Raw genomic sequence first — 16,418 nt, 5'->3', positions numbered from 1 at the left:
CCCGGGCGGCCGCTTCCTGTTTACACTCCCCTCGCGCGCGACGCGCACGCTCCCGCCTTAAAGGCGCAGCGGCCCGGGAGAGCAGAGCCCGGCTGGAAAGGGCCCGCTGGGAGAGCCCGGGAGCCGGAATGTGTCCGGCTGTTCTGAGCACAGATGTACCGGAGCTATCCATGAGCTTAGCAAATGAGAGCGGAAACCCGGGAAGCTGCAAAATCTGCTGCAGGAAAGGTGTGAATGCTGGCAAGGTGGTAAAAGCGAAACGCGTGGGATGAGTACAGAGTTACAATGAGGGACCTCGTTGCAAATATTTAGGAGCGCACATATTAGGGTATGGAAATAAGGGAATTAAGGTGCCAGGATGAGCTCTGACTCTAACCGGGGTCACTTATCAGGCCACCACTCTAGCTGGGAGGATTTATTCTGCTTTTAAAAGCAAAGCTATTGGACTTTAAAATGGTTAGGCGAGCGAAAACGCTGTCTTTCTTAACCAAGGGTGGAGGCCACAGCAGCAGGATGGGGCTTTTGGCCCAATCTTTTATAGTGATTTTAAAACCAACCAACCAAAAACAAACCCAAAACTTTCATGTGGAGAAAAAAAGGAAACAACTGCTTCCAAGATCTGTCTTTATTTGTCCACAATTGCTGCATCATCACTGTCACTATTGATTCCTGCTCCTCAGCAGGAAACTGCTTTTTAGTGGCTTGTTGTAAAATAGTTCAGGGAAAAAACATTAATAAAGCATTATTGAAGTAAAAATCTGGCTTGGTCTTCATTATTTTTGCTGAGCATATATTTTAGCTTGGACAACAAAACAGCAATGGGAATTTTTTTGTTAATGCAATGGCTAAAGTCTTACCTCACTAGCTGTATGCCCTACATCATGATCCAGAAATTGTGTAAGAATATCATTTATGTATTTGCTTATTGGTTTAGAAAGGAAAAATTAAAAAGAAGGGGGAGGGAAAAAGACTAAGGTCATAACAATGTAAAAAAAGTAATACTAAAACAGTAGCACAGTTTAGTATGAGAGAAATAGAAAATTTTAGTACCAGACACTAACACAGTATCATGCAAACAACTGTTGGATGATTTGTGACTCAGTTAGCCCAGCTGCACAAATTTCACATCAGACTAGAGATTCTAAAGTCACAACTGAGAACTACAAGCAGCTGTTTGTTCTGCAGAACCCTCCTCTGAGGGTTTGCATCACCAAACAATGCTGCTAACTGGAGATGACAAGTATATCCAGAGTGTTTAAAGTACCTTAAATTTTATAATTTTTTACAAAGTAACAAAATGTATTGCTAGTTCGCCAGAAGTTTAATTAATCCAGGGTGAAATTTTAAGAAATTCTACTGACATTTACCATTCTCCTATGTCTCTAAAAAACAGCATGGACTTCCAACAACTGTAATAGAAACTGAGGTATCTTTGAGGAGAGTGCAGCAGATGAGTATATAAAACACACAACTTGATACTTGTCTGATAGAAATAAATCTTAATGGCCAGTTTCAAAACTAAGATTCTATTTGCCCAATAATAATCCTGGAACCTTTTATTTCAAAGGAGTCCAGGAAAATGCTTCTTTTAGCAAATTCTTGTTTTCAGTGAGTTGAAAACATGCCCAGATGTCTTTAAAATCTCAAAACAAATTCCTGAGCCCATTTTACTGCTGGAAGTGAAAATATATTCATACATAAAATATATTATATAGTATATAATAGATCATACATGTTTAGGCCCAGTAGCTTTAAATTCGACTCAAGGAAAATTGTTTAATTTATTTGGGGCATGTTTGGGTTTTTTAAGGTTGTGTTAGACAGATTTTAGAAAGAAATTAAAAATTACAGTAACAACTGAGGCTTTGGTCCATGCACAGAGATACAAACAGGGGCGTATTTCAAACAGTAGCTCAAAAATCACCCTCCCCTCACTTCCTGTTATTTCTGCCTTCTTCCTCTCACTTGGTGCAAATAGCTGTAGCAACCGAATCTTCCTTATACAAGAACATTTTAAGGTATTAGCAACTGTTCTTAGATTTTTTCCCCCACTAAGGAATGTTAAGAATATTAAAACAAGAATAGGACTATCCTTTTTTTTTAAAAAAAAAAAAAAAAAAGCCCTCTCCTCTGAAGGAGATCTGGATATCTTTGACAACAGCAGCTTGTAGTCTTCCTGAAGAGGTTAGCACTTCCCTTGCAGTGCTTAGTCTATTCTTTGCCTGATACCATTATTTTGGGAAACTGTTTCACTGGGAAATTCGAAACAGACTTAAGTATCCAAAAGATACAAGTTCCTTTATTTCAAAAATAAGGGGTAAACGCAAGATACTTGTTTGCTTTAGAAAAAGGAAGAGGATTCAAGTGTTGGAATGAAACTGGTAAAACCAAGGTTGTTTACTGTTCATTTAGTACCCACCCAAACAGTCATTTTTATATTCTTGTAAGGAATTAGTGTAGTCCTACCCTGAGACTGCTCTAGTGAAGCACCAAAGATCAATGAAGGCCTCCATGATGCAAAGAACCATGCAAGAATACCACCACAAGATCTTAAGATTTTACTTCACCACCAGTTTTCCAACAAAAAGAGATAAAAAAGTCACTTTCACAGCACACTGTGAGAAGGTCACATGTAGCATCACTATAGTCTGCTTGATAAAGAGCAGCATCAGAAACTAGAAACCAGTTAAAAAGAAGTTGATTAGAATTCCTTAATTCCAAACTATCCCACCACATCAGTTCATCTTTAAATGTGCTTTTTGGAGAGAAACATCACTATTTAGAATTTAGAAGTTGCTGGGAAAAAAAAAAAAAAAGACAGACTGACATTAAGAATAAATAGACTGTGGAAACCAGTATCAGACACCATTTCTAAACAGAGCTTTTTTTGCTTACAGGTGCAAAAAGAATACTCAGATTTGTCTGTGATTATCTTTAGGGCAAGAAAATTTGATGCTCCAAACTGATATTCTAGGTAGAGGCAGTATTATTATAGTTTTATTTTTGGCTTGCACCAAGTTCTTGAAAGCATTTGTGTATTACAAGTGAAGCTACCTGAACTGACTCTTTATTATACATCGTTGACTCAGGATTTGCTGGCATGTCACCAAGGAAGCCCTCTTCTGGTTGGATTAAAATCTGTTTCCCATGTAATAACCAACACTATTTACAGAGATAATTAGAGCCACATTCCCCTGTACTTCAAATGAAAAAGTACAGACTTTTGGGTTTATAAGTACATTACTTTGCTAAGTTAACATTTTCATATGACTGCAGTGCAGAGTTTGCCTTGTCATTTTGCCCTTGGTGGAGATTGATAAAAGACATTGTGTCCATACAAAATGTTTGATTATCTTTTCAAGTTGCATTAGGAAAAAAAAAAGAGGGACTCTTCTAGTGTGGTTTCTTTCCCACTAAATACTTTGGACAATATAGATGCTTTTTAATTTTTTTTTTAGACTAAAAGATATGTAAGCTCTGAATCATGCAAAATATGACCATCTGAGCTACATTAGTCTAATGTAACTGGCCAATTGGTGAATTTGTCAGTCTGTTCAAAGTGGTAGTGACAGTCCATTCTCACAGTGCCAGCCTGATGTGTGGGACAAGTTAAAAAAAAGCAAACCACTGAGGCATCAGCATTATGCTTGCTGTGTTTTCCATTTTGGTATTCTCAGCCAACCACTCTCTTGACATTGGCAGTTGACATTTATCACTGCACCAACATAGTTAGAAGCAGTAAATTTGTGTTTTGTTTCGCCAGCAGCTATAAACTCAGTGCTATTCATCATATATAGGTGGGTCTCCATCACTGGAAAATGTTGACAGTTTCTTTCCATGATTCTGCACGTGATCTTCATTCATCTTCTCCAAAGCTTCAATCTAGAAAGCCAAAAATAAAACTGTGCTGAAATCATAAAACCATGCTAGCAGGCAGAACACTTCTAAACAGCATTAAAAAGTAGCTTTTGAGGCCAAAGCAGGTATGTAAAATGTTGCTATTTCAAAGGTTCAGTCACATGTAACAGCTTGAATACAGCCAGGTACACCTTGAAACATCTGTTCTCAACAAGTAACTAAAATGAGTAGCACTTCTTTATAGTTTGAAGCTACCTAACTAAAATGCACCAGTTGCAGGGTGGACTGGATTTTTTCTTAAGACTTCAGCTGTATTCCTCAAAGTATAGAAGTGTGCCTTTCTCCAGTGACACAGGTATCATGGAACTGTAACACAGTGTTCCCTTTATCTCTTTCTTTGACCACCTGCCCCAGAAGTCACCTAATTTTCACCTCCCACCTACTCCATGCTGAACTAGCACAAACTTGCAATGTCATTAGTAATTAGGGAGAGTAAAATTGCCACATTGGCCTTACTTTAGTTAGAAAATATAGAATGTTTGACAACTTTTTTTAAATCTGATATCAGGATGCAGGCCTTGAGGAGTTACAGCCAAAGGCTGAAAATTGAAAGACAGCAGTGACCAATGATTCATATTTACATTAGCATGATTTTGAGCTTCAAAATTGAAAATGCTAGCCTAAACCTAAAATTCAAATAAATTAACATCTAAACAATGAAAAATAAGTGGTAGAATAATTATTATTTTTAACCCAACTTTCCTTTTGCTGTACAATCTTAAATGTATGTAAGGTAAGACAACAACTTTTAAACTAAAACAGATTACTAGATTAGCCCTAATGCTGAAATGAAGCAAATATATTCAACATGAAGTCTTTTCTGCTTGGGAGCAGGGTGATCAGGAAAGGGGGTGGAGAGGTCTGTCAGAATTTCTGTAAATGTTTGTACTAGGCTGAAATATTCAAAGTTTTAAAAAGAAATGCAGAATGACTGCTGAAGTTTTACTCACACTTAACACAAATCACACAAACTAAATGTGGAAAGTTAAGGTATTATAATAGCCACCATAGCTAACCAAATTAAAATTGTTAGATAGAGAAAGCTATACCTCTGCTTGGAAGTCTACTTCATTGTCAGCTGTAATATTTAAACCTGAGACAGCGTTGAAGAGTTCACGCTCATTAAGTGCTTCTGCCACGCCTCCTTTCTGGAAGAACTAATCAATATAAAGAGCACACATGAAACACTTTACTACACAGAACAAAATATTCCTTTGACTTTCCCCAGTTGCTACATTTACCCAAAATTACGTTTTTGTTTTTGCTGACCCACAGATAACTGAAAGAAGTTTTAAGTTTTACATTTTAGTGGTACAATTTTACTTTACCACATTTTTTCACTTTCAGAGGACACTATCAGCATGAAAAATATGCAAGAGTAATCTTCTATATATTTAAGATATCTTTTATTTTAGAAAACATACAGCATAACAGAAGATTGTCAGACAAAGAGGTCCTACCTGTGAAACATTCCTACAGTCTCTGAACAAAAACTCAAGTCCATGAGGATGGGTTGGCTCCACAGACTGACTGACATCAATAAGCCAGACCTGTAGTCACAGAGAAATAGCAATCCACTTTGTGTTAGTATTTCACAGTAGATGAAACCTTTTCCCCCCAAATTAAGAACAAACTCACCTTCCCATCATGCCAAAGCATGTTGTATTCACTCAGATCTGCATGGACCAGGTTGCACTCCCTATACAGCTGCTGCATCATCTGCAAGGAACCAAATTAATGAAGGAAGTATGCTATACTCCAAATAAATATTGTCAGCATGATGATATTAAAAAAAAAAAAAAGCCAAAACAACCCCACCTTTCCCTAATCACCCACGTAATTTACATAATTTTTAACCAAGTCTTCAACACACTTTCATCCAGAGAATGGCAGTTTTGGCAAACTGCCAGCAAACTAAGTTTTTATCACTGCACTTAGCTTTGGCAAAGTGAGGAGAGTTACTCTGGTAAACTCAAGTGAGCTCTGCCAAGCAGTCCAAGTGCAGAAGACAGATAAGCATGTTCTCTAAATACATGTCATTTTCACTCCTATCAAACAGGAAGGAAGTCTCACAGCTGTAGAGACTGAATCCTAACCAGTACACAAATTCACTTAAAATACAGCTGTGTTGCTCACTGGTCTCATTCATTTGAGACCTAAACCATTCCTGTGAACAAGCTGTGGGGCTGGTTGCCTGGTTGGGTTTTTTTAATTTCTATAATAGTGAGTGGACAGTTAGCAGGTGGGTGTTTGAACCAAGCAGATAATAGGAAATGAAAGCATCCACCATGCAATATCCTAATTAATTCTCCAGTTTCTAGGTCTGCTGAAAAGTGGGCGGGCAATCCACTGGAGAGTGCTTAAGCATTATAAATTAAGTGTTTGGTAAGCCCAGAAAGACTTCAGAGAATTCTCTAAACCACATACTGCTTCTATAAAAGGAGGACTACTTGCTCACAATTCCTCTGCTGTTAAGCATCTGTTTGTCATCAAATTCCAGAATGTTTTCCACTCAGATTAAGATTAAATTTAATTATATTTTTTCCAGTGCATAATTTCTTATTGATTCTAAGTCACACATTAAACAGCAGCGAAATAAGACTTTGGACTTCCTATCTTGAAAATTATGTAAGCATCCTGAAAAGTAAATAAGTGCTCATTTGTCCTTACAGTTATTCCCTTAAAAGAAAATACAACCCAGAGCTGGAAGAGAAATCAGCATCATCTTACATTAAGAATCTGATAGTAGGCCTTTTTCATATCTTCACTACTAAGTGTTACATCCTTTAGTTTAGGAGCTGGGACTTGATCCTGGCCAATGAAAGACATAACCAAGACGTGTTTCTTAAGGATAACCACTTGAGGACAAGGAATTCCTGCATTTTGCATTCTGTGGATCAGAAAATAGATACTGATCAAGAAAAACAGAACAAAAGCTTCAAAGTCCCCAAAGTTCTAGTTCCCGCTTGAGAGCTGAGTGAGAAACTTGATCCAGAGTAAACAAAGTCTTAGAGAGAATTGAAAACTGACTAATTATATGCATTTCACAGTATTTTACACAGGAAAATTTAGATTCTGAAGTTATAAGTGAATCTAAAATGCTTACTGAATACTAATCACTTTTACAACTAGAACCTGTTAACTTCATGGGCCTGTAAATTCTGCTGCAAAATCACTGAAGATGCCAACAGCTTATTAAACTTTAAAAAAACAGAGGCTTATTCAATCTGTGTCAGGTTGTATATTATTCTGGCCTAAAAGTCAAACACCCAGACACAGAATATCTTCTTTAAACAGAGAATAGGAAACTGACAGGCATTTGGCAACTACACTTCCTTTTCTTTTCTTTACCTTGTTAAGTTATGCATTTCTTTCTCAGCCCACATACGGATAATTTTTCGTGGATTCAATTTACTGAAGCGGTCTTTAAATCTGTAGTCATCCTTAATGTATTTGTCACGGTTCTTGAATTCATTAAGAGTTGTTTTAAACACTTTGATGGCACATTCTGGAGGAATAACTTTATCTTCAGTTGCACTGCTCATGGAAAAAGAGAAATATATAACAAAGTTAACTATTCACATATTTACAAGCAAATGCATGGGTTTGGGTTTTTATACCTTGCAACATACAGCAATTTTTAATATAAGAGAGGACATAATTTTCTATGGCATTTAAAAGCCAACTTAAGTTTACAACAATTCTATGATTAAACTTACATATGTTCTATAACTTACCCATGTTTGGGTTTTGGCATTTTGATTATAAGTTGCTTATCAAATAGGTTACCTCTCCAGATTTGTAAGGTACATCTTTTCTCCCCAACTCCAACTTTCTCTCTTGACATCTCTAAATACATTAACTGTATTTGAATTTTATTAGCTCTTTCTCAAACATCACTGTTTTAAAGTCAGTTCAACACAATGCAGACACCATAATGCACTCTAATCTTTCCAGTATGGCAGGAAGGATTCAAGAAGTGACCTGCATCTCAACACTATTCTCAACCTGAAAGTAACAAACAGCACCTCCACTGAGGTGCAAATATAGAGCTGACAGTAGAGCAATCTCTATGGAAAGACAACCTTCAGGTAGCCCGAGATCCTCATGACAGCTCTGTGGTCCAGGGCAGGTCAGTAGAAAATTTCTCAAAAATCTCAATATTTCTTTCTTATAAAAGGAGAACATTTTTTCCACAGAAAGGCATGGTGGATTTCTCCCCATTCATTAACAGCTGCCACGGAAGAAAGTGAGGATTTTTTTCCTTTATGGTTGGTATCATTTGGTTTTCAGATTTTATTATTATCTGCATATACAGCCTTTAAGTCTCAGAAATAAAAAAGGTGCAGATGTTTAACTATTTTGTCTTCTGGTTTTTAAATAATTTCTTGTAATTAAAGCTATTATCAGTAAAAAACAATATACTCACTTTCCTCCATAGGCATGAAAAACAACAGATTCTTTTCCTGTGCTGATGCAGCCTGTGATGGTCTCCAGCATCCCAGAATTGACCATCTTGTACAGAAGTAAACGTGTTTTAGGATCCACTGCTTTCTCCTACAAGAGATTAATAGAATGAAGAGGCAAGACATGAATACTCAATTCAATAAAGCAATTATTTGCTTTACCATGAGTTTAGAATATTTATGCATCACAAGAATTCAACTAAGTGGAAAGAATAATGTATTAATTGAAAGTTCTCTCAACTGACAGAGAGAAGAAAAAAAAGCCGAACCAAAATAAATATCTGAAGCAAAGCAAATCTGCTTGAGGACTGATTTAATGATTTAATACTCTTAGTTCCCCATCAGCTGTGCAGCACATAGAGTATTTTACTAATTGCACATACAGACTGTGGCTCAACAGCACTTTCTACAGTGTTTTCAAGAAGCCTTTACAAATCATGAATCACAATATCCCACGCATTATATTTTTTTACAGAAGTAAAATAAAGCAAAGCAAAACACACCAATTTTAAGAAGTCCACATGAGGAATTACCAGAGGCCCTACTCCAAACTCACGCATACAGTCTATCAAGTAAATTCCTAAATTATTAGATCACCTCATCTTCCTGAAACTTGTTATGAAGACAGATATTTGGAGCCATATGGCTCAACTGCAGAGGATTAGTCCTCTGGATGTTTCTATAAATAACTTCCAGGTAGTTTACTCATCGTAGCTGATTAAGAGACAAGTTTAGAAAGACAAAAGAAAAAAACAGTAGCTGCTTGCTCTTACTTCAATATGGCTGTCACTATGGCTGTCAGTAATGCAGCTCAAACAAAGAGCCTTTTTCTAGTAGGAGCTGGCTGATATCATTTCCTTCAGCAATGTTAACATAATGTTGCTTAGCTGTTTTACTAAAAACGGAATGTTGCAAGAAGTTACCCAGCAGTGTGCTGCTATTACACAAGATAAGGAGTAGAGAGAGAGAGAGAGAGACTTTATTAAAAACATACAGCAGTGGAGTGCTCCTTCTTCTCGTGGAGCCTTGCACTTCGACGTTCCTCAGAGTATGCATGCTGCTTTAAGGCATTGAAGACTTGATTTGACAGTTTTAAGTCCATCCCAATTCCATCCCCAACTTGGAATTCAGGTGCAAACTACAAGCAGAAATAATAGGAATTTAAGCATTGTTACTTGCAGACACCAAAAGTTGGCATAAACAGAAATTTCTCATTCTGATTTGGAAAAACAGGACAGATTTGGACCTATATGAAATCCACTTTGTGCAATGTTGTCACTATGTTAAAAAAACACACTGCTTTAAACTCAGAACTCAAAGTTCTGCCCAAATTAATATGAGATTACCTAACATCCTGCAAAAACAGCACTTGCAGCATTTCCTTATTTACAGAAGTTGCACCAGTTACCTTAAAGAAAATGAAAGGTATGTACAACAGGTAAACAGACTGAAAAGCTCTAAGTCAAACAATTGACTGAAAATAAGTTACTTGGCTTATCAGACAAAATTAATTAGAAGAAAGATTACACAACATCTATGCTTTTCAAAAATAGGTTTCGTGTTTCATTTGCTTGTGTGCCAAACTTGCTGATAGTTTTGTTTTGCCCAAACAGTTCTGTGCAAATTCTTGAATTGCTCAATAACAAACTATTATTAAACAGAAAACCCACAAAACTCAAACCGCCAATGTGAATATAGAATGCGAATAAAGAGAAGACTGCTTTGCTTTCATCCAACAGGAAAAAGATAAAAGTCAGCACCCTACCCAGCAGCACTGGTGGACAAGCAGAATTAGTTCTTTGGCTGAATTGCAGCATTCCAGTTTTACACACAAAATAAGTTTCCCTAAGTTTTCACTTACATTTTCCATGCGAGCAGTGTTTTTTCTTCCACATACCACTTCATCATGTTTCGTAGTAATGTCTTTTCCTTTACCTATAAAACCCCTTCTTGGTGTAGTAGTAGGTTTATCTGCCAGCAGTGAGAAAAATAAACCAAACTTTACATCCAAACAAACATAACCAATGCCCATAGAAGTCCCACAATATCCACAAAAGTAACATAATTTTATTTATAAAACAGAATAAATTACTGCAATTGTACAATCTTAATACATCCTTCTCTTATCCTAAGCATGACAGCTTCTTTGGCCATGTTACAACTTACTTCTATGTCTTCTCTGGGGTGTCAGACACATTTCCGGCATGTTACAAGAGGAGTATTCAATATCATGTGCAGACGATATGTAATCATATCATCCAAAGGTAGATGACAGATAAGCACATCCCACAATACTTCCCATGTACACTGGTTATTTTGGAAATAATTTGGTAATTCAGGTTCAGCCACTGAAGCCAATATACTGGCAGACAGAAGCCTGAAGTTACCCACCCAACCTCCTGCTGACACCTCCCATTGAGGTGACCTGATTTTAAATGTAGCTGGTATCTCTCCTTACATTAAAACAAGACATAATTTAACACTGTCATATTCTCAGGTCTATTGGCTGAAGAAATTGTATTGTTTAAAGCTGTCACATACCTGCTCTGTATGGATCATGACGGGTATCCTGCCAATCAACCTCATCCTCTGAGCTATCACTGTCATAGGGATGCACTTTCCGATAATTTTCAAATGATATGGAGACTTGAGAAACAAAACAAATAAACAAATATGTCTGTGATTATCAGGGATTTTCTACATCCTCACAGCCCTGCCAGTTTAAGCTAAGTGCCAAGAATAGCTCCAAAGCAAAAATATTCCTTCTGATGAAGGTACCTTTGCTATCTCCATTGATCTTCCTCTCTTCACGCCGAAGCTGTGCATCGTATTCTCTGTCAAATTCCATCTGCAGCATCTGAGCTAACATTAGATCACTAGAAGTGTCAATATTTTCTCCTGTAATAAATGGTCCTTCAGCAGCACTACATAAGATGAAAACAGGAATTTTAAAAAAATTAAACACAGAAATCTAAGCAGAAACACAGCTTTATACCACTATCCTACTCTATACAACAGACTTCATGCAGAACTGCACAGAAAGGAATGGATCTCAGCTGTCTGCCTCCTCTCCAAGCCAACACTAAATATTAATAGATCATGACTTCATTTCTCTTTGCTACTCATTTACCATGCAAATTTTACTTAAACTTTTGCTTGTTTACCATTCTGCAAGAAGCAGAATTTTTAAGATGTCGTTCAAGAAAAAAAAAGAAGGCATACAGGTGTATGCAGGTGTATACTTATTTATAGGTTTAAAACGTCCAAAATAGCATTGCTTTGTTCTGCTTCACAAGAAAGATAGTCAAAATTTGTACAATTTTAGAACTAGCAAGTTCTTGGCCTTTGTTTAGAGCTTTCAGGTATTGGGACGATACAGGTGATATACCTGATAGTTTTCAAAATAACATTGTACACTGTTGACAAGAATTCCTGAAAGGATAGAATAAAACCATTTCTGACATTTCTCTAAATATAGTTTACAGACTGTGTTAACACCCCCAGAAAATGCAAAGAAAACATCAATAAGGAAGGAAGAGCAACAGAGAAAAGAATCTATGGAAGACTTTTAGCTGAGGAAGCCATCTTCACTGAAGAAGACCTGAAGAAGCAGAGTTAGGGACAACAGGCAAATCATTTACTATATTGCTATGCACTGGGCACATTGTAAGAAAACACACAAGAGAGAGAAGAGGACATCACAACTATGGAGATCACTAATCCAGGACTTAAACTTACGCAACCACTTCAGGAAAAGCAGCATTTTCTTCTTCCAGCTGCAATTCTTTTGCCAGCTGTTCACTCATTACATCAGCAAGAGAACATGATATTGATGTTGTGCTAGGAGCTCCCCAAGGACACTGTAAATAAACATTTTATTCAAGTCAGCAAGACTTGAGCAGTGGCAACACAATAATCAGGAAAATTAACTATTGCTGGCTCCAAAATAAAGTCATGTAATTTTGTAAGGGCTCTTCTACAGATACTTGGGGAACTACTCAAAGAGTAGTTTCATAAACACAACATGGAGAACTGGGGTTGAAAGATTGTTGATAGTCACTTATTAATGAAGGAAAAAAGTCAGTTTGTCAGGGTCGGTACCCTCTGAAGACAGGGGGTAAAGCCTCCCCAGGAGGTATGCATACAAGCAGACACACAATCTGTGTAAAACTTCTCTTGGAATAATCCAACAGCAATGGCTTATGCACAGCTTCCTCCCCCGCTTCTAAAGCCCTGAAAGGTCAGCCATCGTAAAACATGCCCTGAAAACCGCAGAGGGACACACACACACCTCGCTCGGGGAGGCGGAGGCTGGGGAATGACGAATCTAAGCAAGCCGGGACTCGCTGCCTACCGCCAGGATAACCAACTCCCTTGAAGGGACGCAACTCAGTTACCGGCTTGTCACAACAGCTCTCACCCCCGACAGACACAATTGCCGGTAACAGCAAACCACGCTCGGGTCGCTGTACCGAGCGACCGTGACCCTAGTGGTGCTGGCACCACCTCGCAGCGCCCTCTCCACGGCCTCGGTCCTTCTCCTCCTGCTCCTCCACCTCCCCGGAGCCCGGAGAGCGGCGGCCGCGGCCCCGCGGTGCCGGCACAGCGCTCACCTTGCTCTGCCAGGCGGGGCCCGGCCTGGCGTCGGGCGCGGCGGCGGCGACTCCCACCGAGTCCATCGGGCACGCAGGGACGGGCGGGCGGCAGGAGCGGGGTCTCTCCGCGGGGCAGCAACACTCCCACTGCCAAACCTTCCGGGTCCTCCCCCGTTCTCCGCGGCCGTCAGGCGGCCCATTGGCCGGGGGTGTCCCGCCTTTCCGGTGATGTCAGCGGGGCGGCCGCGGCCTTAGCGGCGGCCTGCCGAGCCTGCCGGGGCCCTCGCCCGGCCGCCCCTACCCGGGGGCTGAGGGACAGCGCCGGGCTGCGCTGGGCTGGCGGTAACGCGGAAGGGAGAAATTAAATAGCTGGTGTTTGTTTTTATCTCGGGGAGTAACCAAGGGAACGATGGGAGGAAAAAAAAACCCAAAAAACCAAACAGCCAGCGGCAAAACAAATGGGTGAAATGGAGTCCAGAGAAGGGCAGGATAGAGCAGGAACTGGTGAAGGGTCTGGAGGACATGTCCCACGAGGAGCGGCTGAGGGGGCTGGGGGTGTTTAGCCTGGAGAAAAGGAGGCTCAGGGGTGACTTTATCGCTCTCTACAACCACCTGAAAGGAGGCTGTAGCCAGCTGGGGGTCGGCCTCTTCTCCCGGGCAGCAAACGACAGGACCAAAGTACATAGCCTTAAACTGTGCCGGGGGAGGTTTAGATTGGACTTTGGGAAGAGTTTTTTCACAGAAAGGATGATTAGATTTGAGTGGATTGCCCAGGGAGGTGGTGGAGTCACCATTCCTGGAGGTGTTTAAGGAAAGACTGGATGTGGCACTCGGTGCCATGGTCTAATCGACTTGGTGTTTGGTCATAGATCGGACTCAGTCTCAGAGGTCTTTTCCAATCTAATTGATTCTGTGAAATGAAACAGTTGGCATTTGTATTTATTTCAGGAAATAACTGAGAGAACAGGAAAAAAACACAACAAATTAACCAAACCATAAGCAAACAAATTGATTTGATCCCAATCCTCTTAAGTCACTGTAGATAGAAATTTAAATACTTTGTATGTGACCTGCCTTTTACATCTCAATTTGATACGTAGTGTTTATCTAGAAAATAGTATTTTGACTAAAATGTCCTATTTCCAGGACAGCAGCAACAGGATAGTGTTTTGCTACGGCACATTAGGTCAACTTCGTCAAGTTTCCTTAAAGGAAGAAAGCAATGCCTAGAAATCTCCTCTGGCCTGGCTCATCACCAGCTGTTGAAGGTATCTGTCTGCAGCCAGACAAATGCACTGTCACAGTCACTGCTGATAATCTGCAAACCAGCCTAGGAAAGCTGGGTGGCTGCAAGGGCAGAAGTAATAAGGGATTCTGTAGCCTCTCTGGCATCCCCCAGCCTGCTCGAAGTTCCCTGTTTTACATTTAGCAAAGCCCTGCTGCCAGGCAGGCCCAGTAAAGGCCATTCACATCAATCTCAGCCATGCAAGCTTCATTGGCCAAAGTTCCTCTTATTTGTCCTTAGCAACCTGCAATGATGTAACACATTACAATCCCCTAAGACACTCTGTTCCAGAGTTCATTACCCCAGAAAGTTCCCAACTAAAAGACAAACCATTTAGGAGAGGGCAGGGACCCAGGCTGTAACACACGACCTGCAGGCATGACACAGGCTTTGCCACAAAGGCATTATAGGACCATAGAATCATTTAGATGGCAAAAGACCTTTAAAATCATCAGGTTCAATGGTTACCACAGCACTGCCAAATGCTGGTGAGAGTGGCTTTGTCTGGTGATGCAGTACCAGCACGTTTCTTACCCTCTCCCTACTTAGCCCTGGTGAAAAGCCATTATTTCTTTCCCTTTGCAGCTGCCTTTTTGGGGTATGAAGATTACTGCCATGCTCCTGTCTATCTTCTTTGTCTAAAATTAACAGTTTTATATATGAGCAGAATATCAAAGCAATGTCCTGCTGCCCTGGGAAAAATTGTTATTCTTGCACAGCTGTACAAGCACTGATTAAGAAAATGGGTTTTGGTAGGTTTTGATTCAGAAAGACATGAATAGTGACTAAATATTCCTATGTCTTATTAACTTTTTAATTTTCAAAAATAAGTGTTTTATTTTAGTCTCTTAAATATTTCCTGATTGTGTGTTGCTCCTATGACCTCTTACATGAATGAATCAATCTTTGAACTGAATTGTGTTAAAAAGAAATGTTCTGTGAAATGATGTGTAAACAAAATCATTTGCAACACATTCATACCTCCCAATAAAAATAGTTAAAAATCTAGATAGAGCAGAAACTTCCCTTCATATTTTCAAAATAATTCCAAAGCTGCATAGTGATTACTTTGTATGTAATTCAAGTCAGTTCTGATAAACAACATTAGCAGAAATTTGCATCTTCATTCTTACTCCCTCATTGTAAGTAGCCTATAAGAATCCAAACCTACCTCTGTATTTGGCTGTAAGGAAGTATGTAATCTTTGGCCAAGTCTCCCACTTGCACTAAGAAATACTACCGAAAGTTCAGAGATATCATTGTAATGTTTTGCATGAAAAATAGTAATAAATGTATAAAAATGTAATAAATGTAAAATGTAAAAACTGTAATAAAAATGTCAAAAGTACTCTTACTGCATGCTTACATTAGTCTTTGTAGATATCTGTAAACTTTACTTTCTTTCAAAGCTTTACAGGCTGAATTTGTGGCACAATGCAAAGTATGACTTTGTTTGCCAAATACACATTTGACATTTGTACATAAACAGGTGCTCTGCAAAGCGGAAATGCTGTGTCACCCTGCCGTCTATAACACATCCATTACAGTGACTCATCAGTGATCTCTGTGGGTCTGGATGGACCAAATAGTTCAGCACTGGAAATTGATGTGTATGTTGGGCCATCGACTTACAAACCAGATAGGATGACATCTGATGCACCAAAATACTTGAATTTATCTTGGTGGAGGTCAGCTGTTCAGCTGTTGCACTCTGTTGACCTTGGCTTTTGAGGCTAAATGTAGCAGGTTAAACAGGCTAATTTTATGGCCTGGATTTGACCACTTAATGCCTCCCTCCCTCCCTTGTTTAAGCCATGTTCATAAATAATGTTCCTTATTTATGCTGTTTTGCTTTGTCCTCTAAAACGAGGGTGTACATGTACAGAGAGGGCCCTGTACTTTGTGTTACCTGAGCAAAGTCAAGGTAAGAACTGCAAAGATAGGGCCTTGCTAATACCAGGCCAGGGAAAAACAAGGCTTACCAAAGCCATAATAGAAGATCACCTGATAACCATGACCTGACGGGGCGTGTCTTTCACTGCTTCTCACCTGCCTGGGATATTTATAGTTCACATGTCATCAGTGAATCATAGGAACATAGAATAGTTGGTTGGAAGGGGCCTTTAAAGTTAGCCATCTAGTCCAGCCCCCTGC

The 16,418-nt window shown here is 39.3% G+C and overlaps 1 protein-coding gene and 1 long non-coding RNA gene across 2 annotated transcripts; one reads left to right on the top strand and one right to left on the bottom strand.

Moving 5' to 3' along the window:
• Window positions 1-2,279: 2,279 nt before the first annotated feature.
• RIOK3 (RIO kinase 3) lies at window positions 2,280-13,146 on the bottom strand. Its single transcript, XM_015617522.3, has 13 exons — window positions 12,998-13,146; window positions 12,123-12,244; window positions 11,163-11,308; window positions 10,926-11,030; window positions 10,246-10,355; window positions 9,379-9,522; window positions 8,348-8,475; window positions 7,270-7,455; window positions 6,649-6,808; window positions 5,557-5,637; window positions 5,379-5,468; window positions 4,968-5,075; window positions 2,280-3,882 (listed from the first exon to the last, which is right to left on the bottom strand). Exons 1-13 carry the CDS (start codon window positions 13,061-13,063, stop codon window positions 3,781-3,783), a joined length of 1,548 nt encoding a protein of 515 aa, XP_015473008.1. The 5' UTR covers window positions 13,064-13,146; the 3' UTR covers window positions 2,280-3,780.
• Window positions 13,147-13,233: 87 nt separating this feature from the next.
• On the top strand, window positions 13,234-15,612 carry LOC117243939. The gene is made up of 2 exons (XR_004496075.1): window positions 13,234-13,321; window positions 14,126-15,612. It is a non-coding gene; the product is annotated as an uncharacterized LOC117243939 (long non-coding RNA).
• Window positions 15,613-16,418: the final 806 nt, after the last annotated feature.

Source organism: Parus major, chromosome 2, assembly GCF_001522545.3.
Source record: "Parus major isolate Abel chromosome 2, Parus_major1.1, whole genome shotgun sequence".
NCBI classification, from domain to species: domain Eukaryota; kingdom Metazoa; phylum Chordata; class Aves; order Passeriformes; family Paridae; genus Parus; species Parus major.
The sequence above is the reverse complement of the archived record's forward strand: the minus strand, read 5'-3'. Positions and strand labels throughout refer to the sequence as shown.

What these genes read in the sequence shown, in the direction of transcription:
- RIOK3 (XM_015617522.3), bottom strand. Translation starts at nt 13,063, where the DNA reads ATGGACTCGGTGGGAGTCGCCGCCGCCGCGCCCGACGCCAGGCCGGGC. An exon ending in TCATGATCCATACAGAGCAG is followed by an intron (nt 10,356 to 10,925) that starts GTATGTGACAGC and finishes CACTGCTGGCAG; the next exon opens with ATAAACCTACTACTACACCA. An exon ending in ACTGTAGGAATGTTTCACAG is followed by an intron (nt 5,076 to 5,378) that starts GTAGGACCTCTT and finishes TATATTGATTAG; the next exon opens with TTCTTCCAGAAAGGAGGCGT.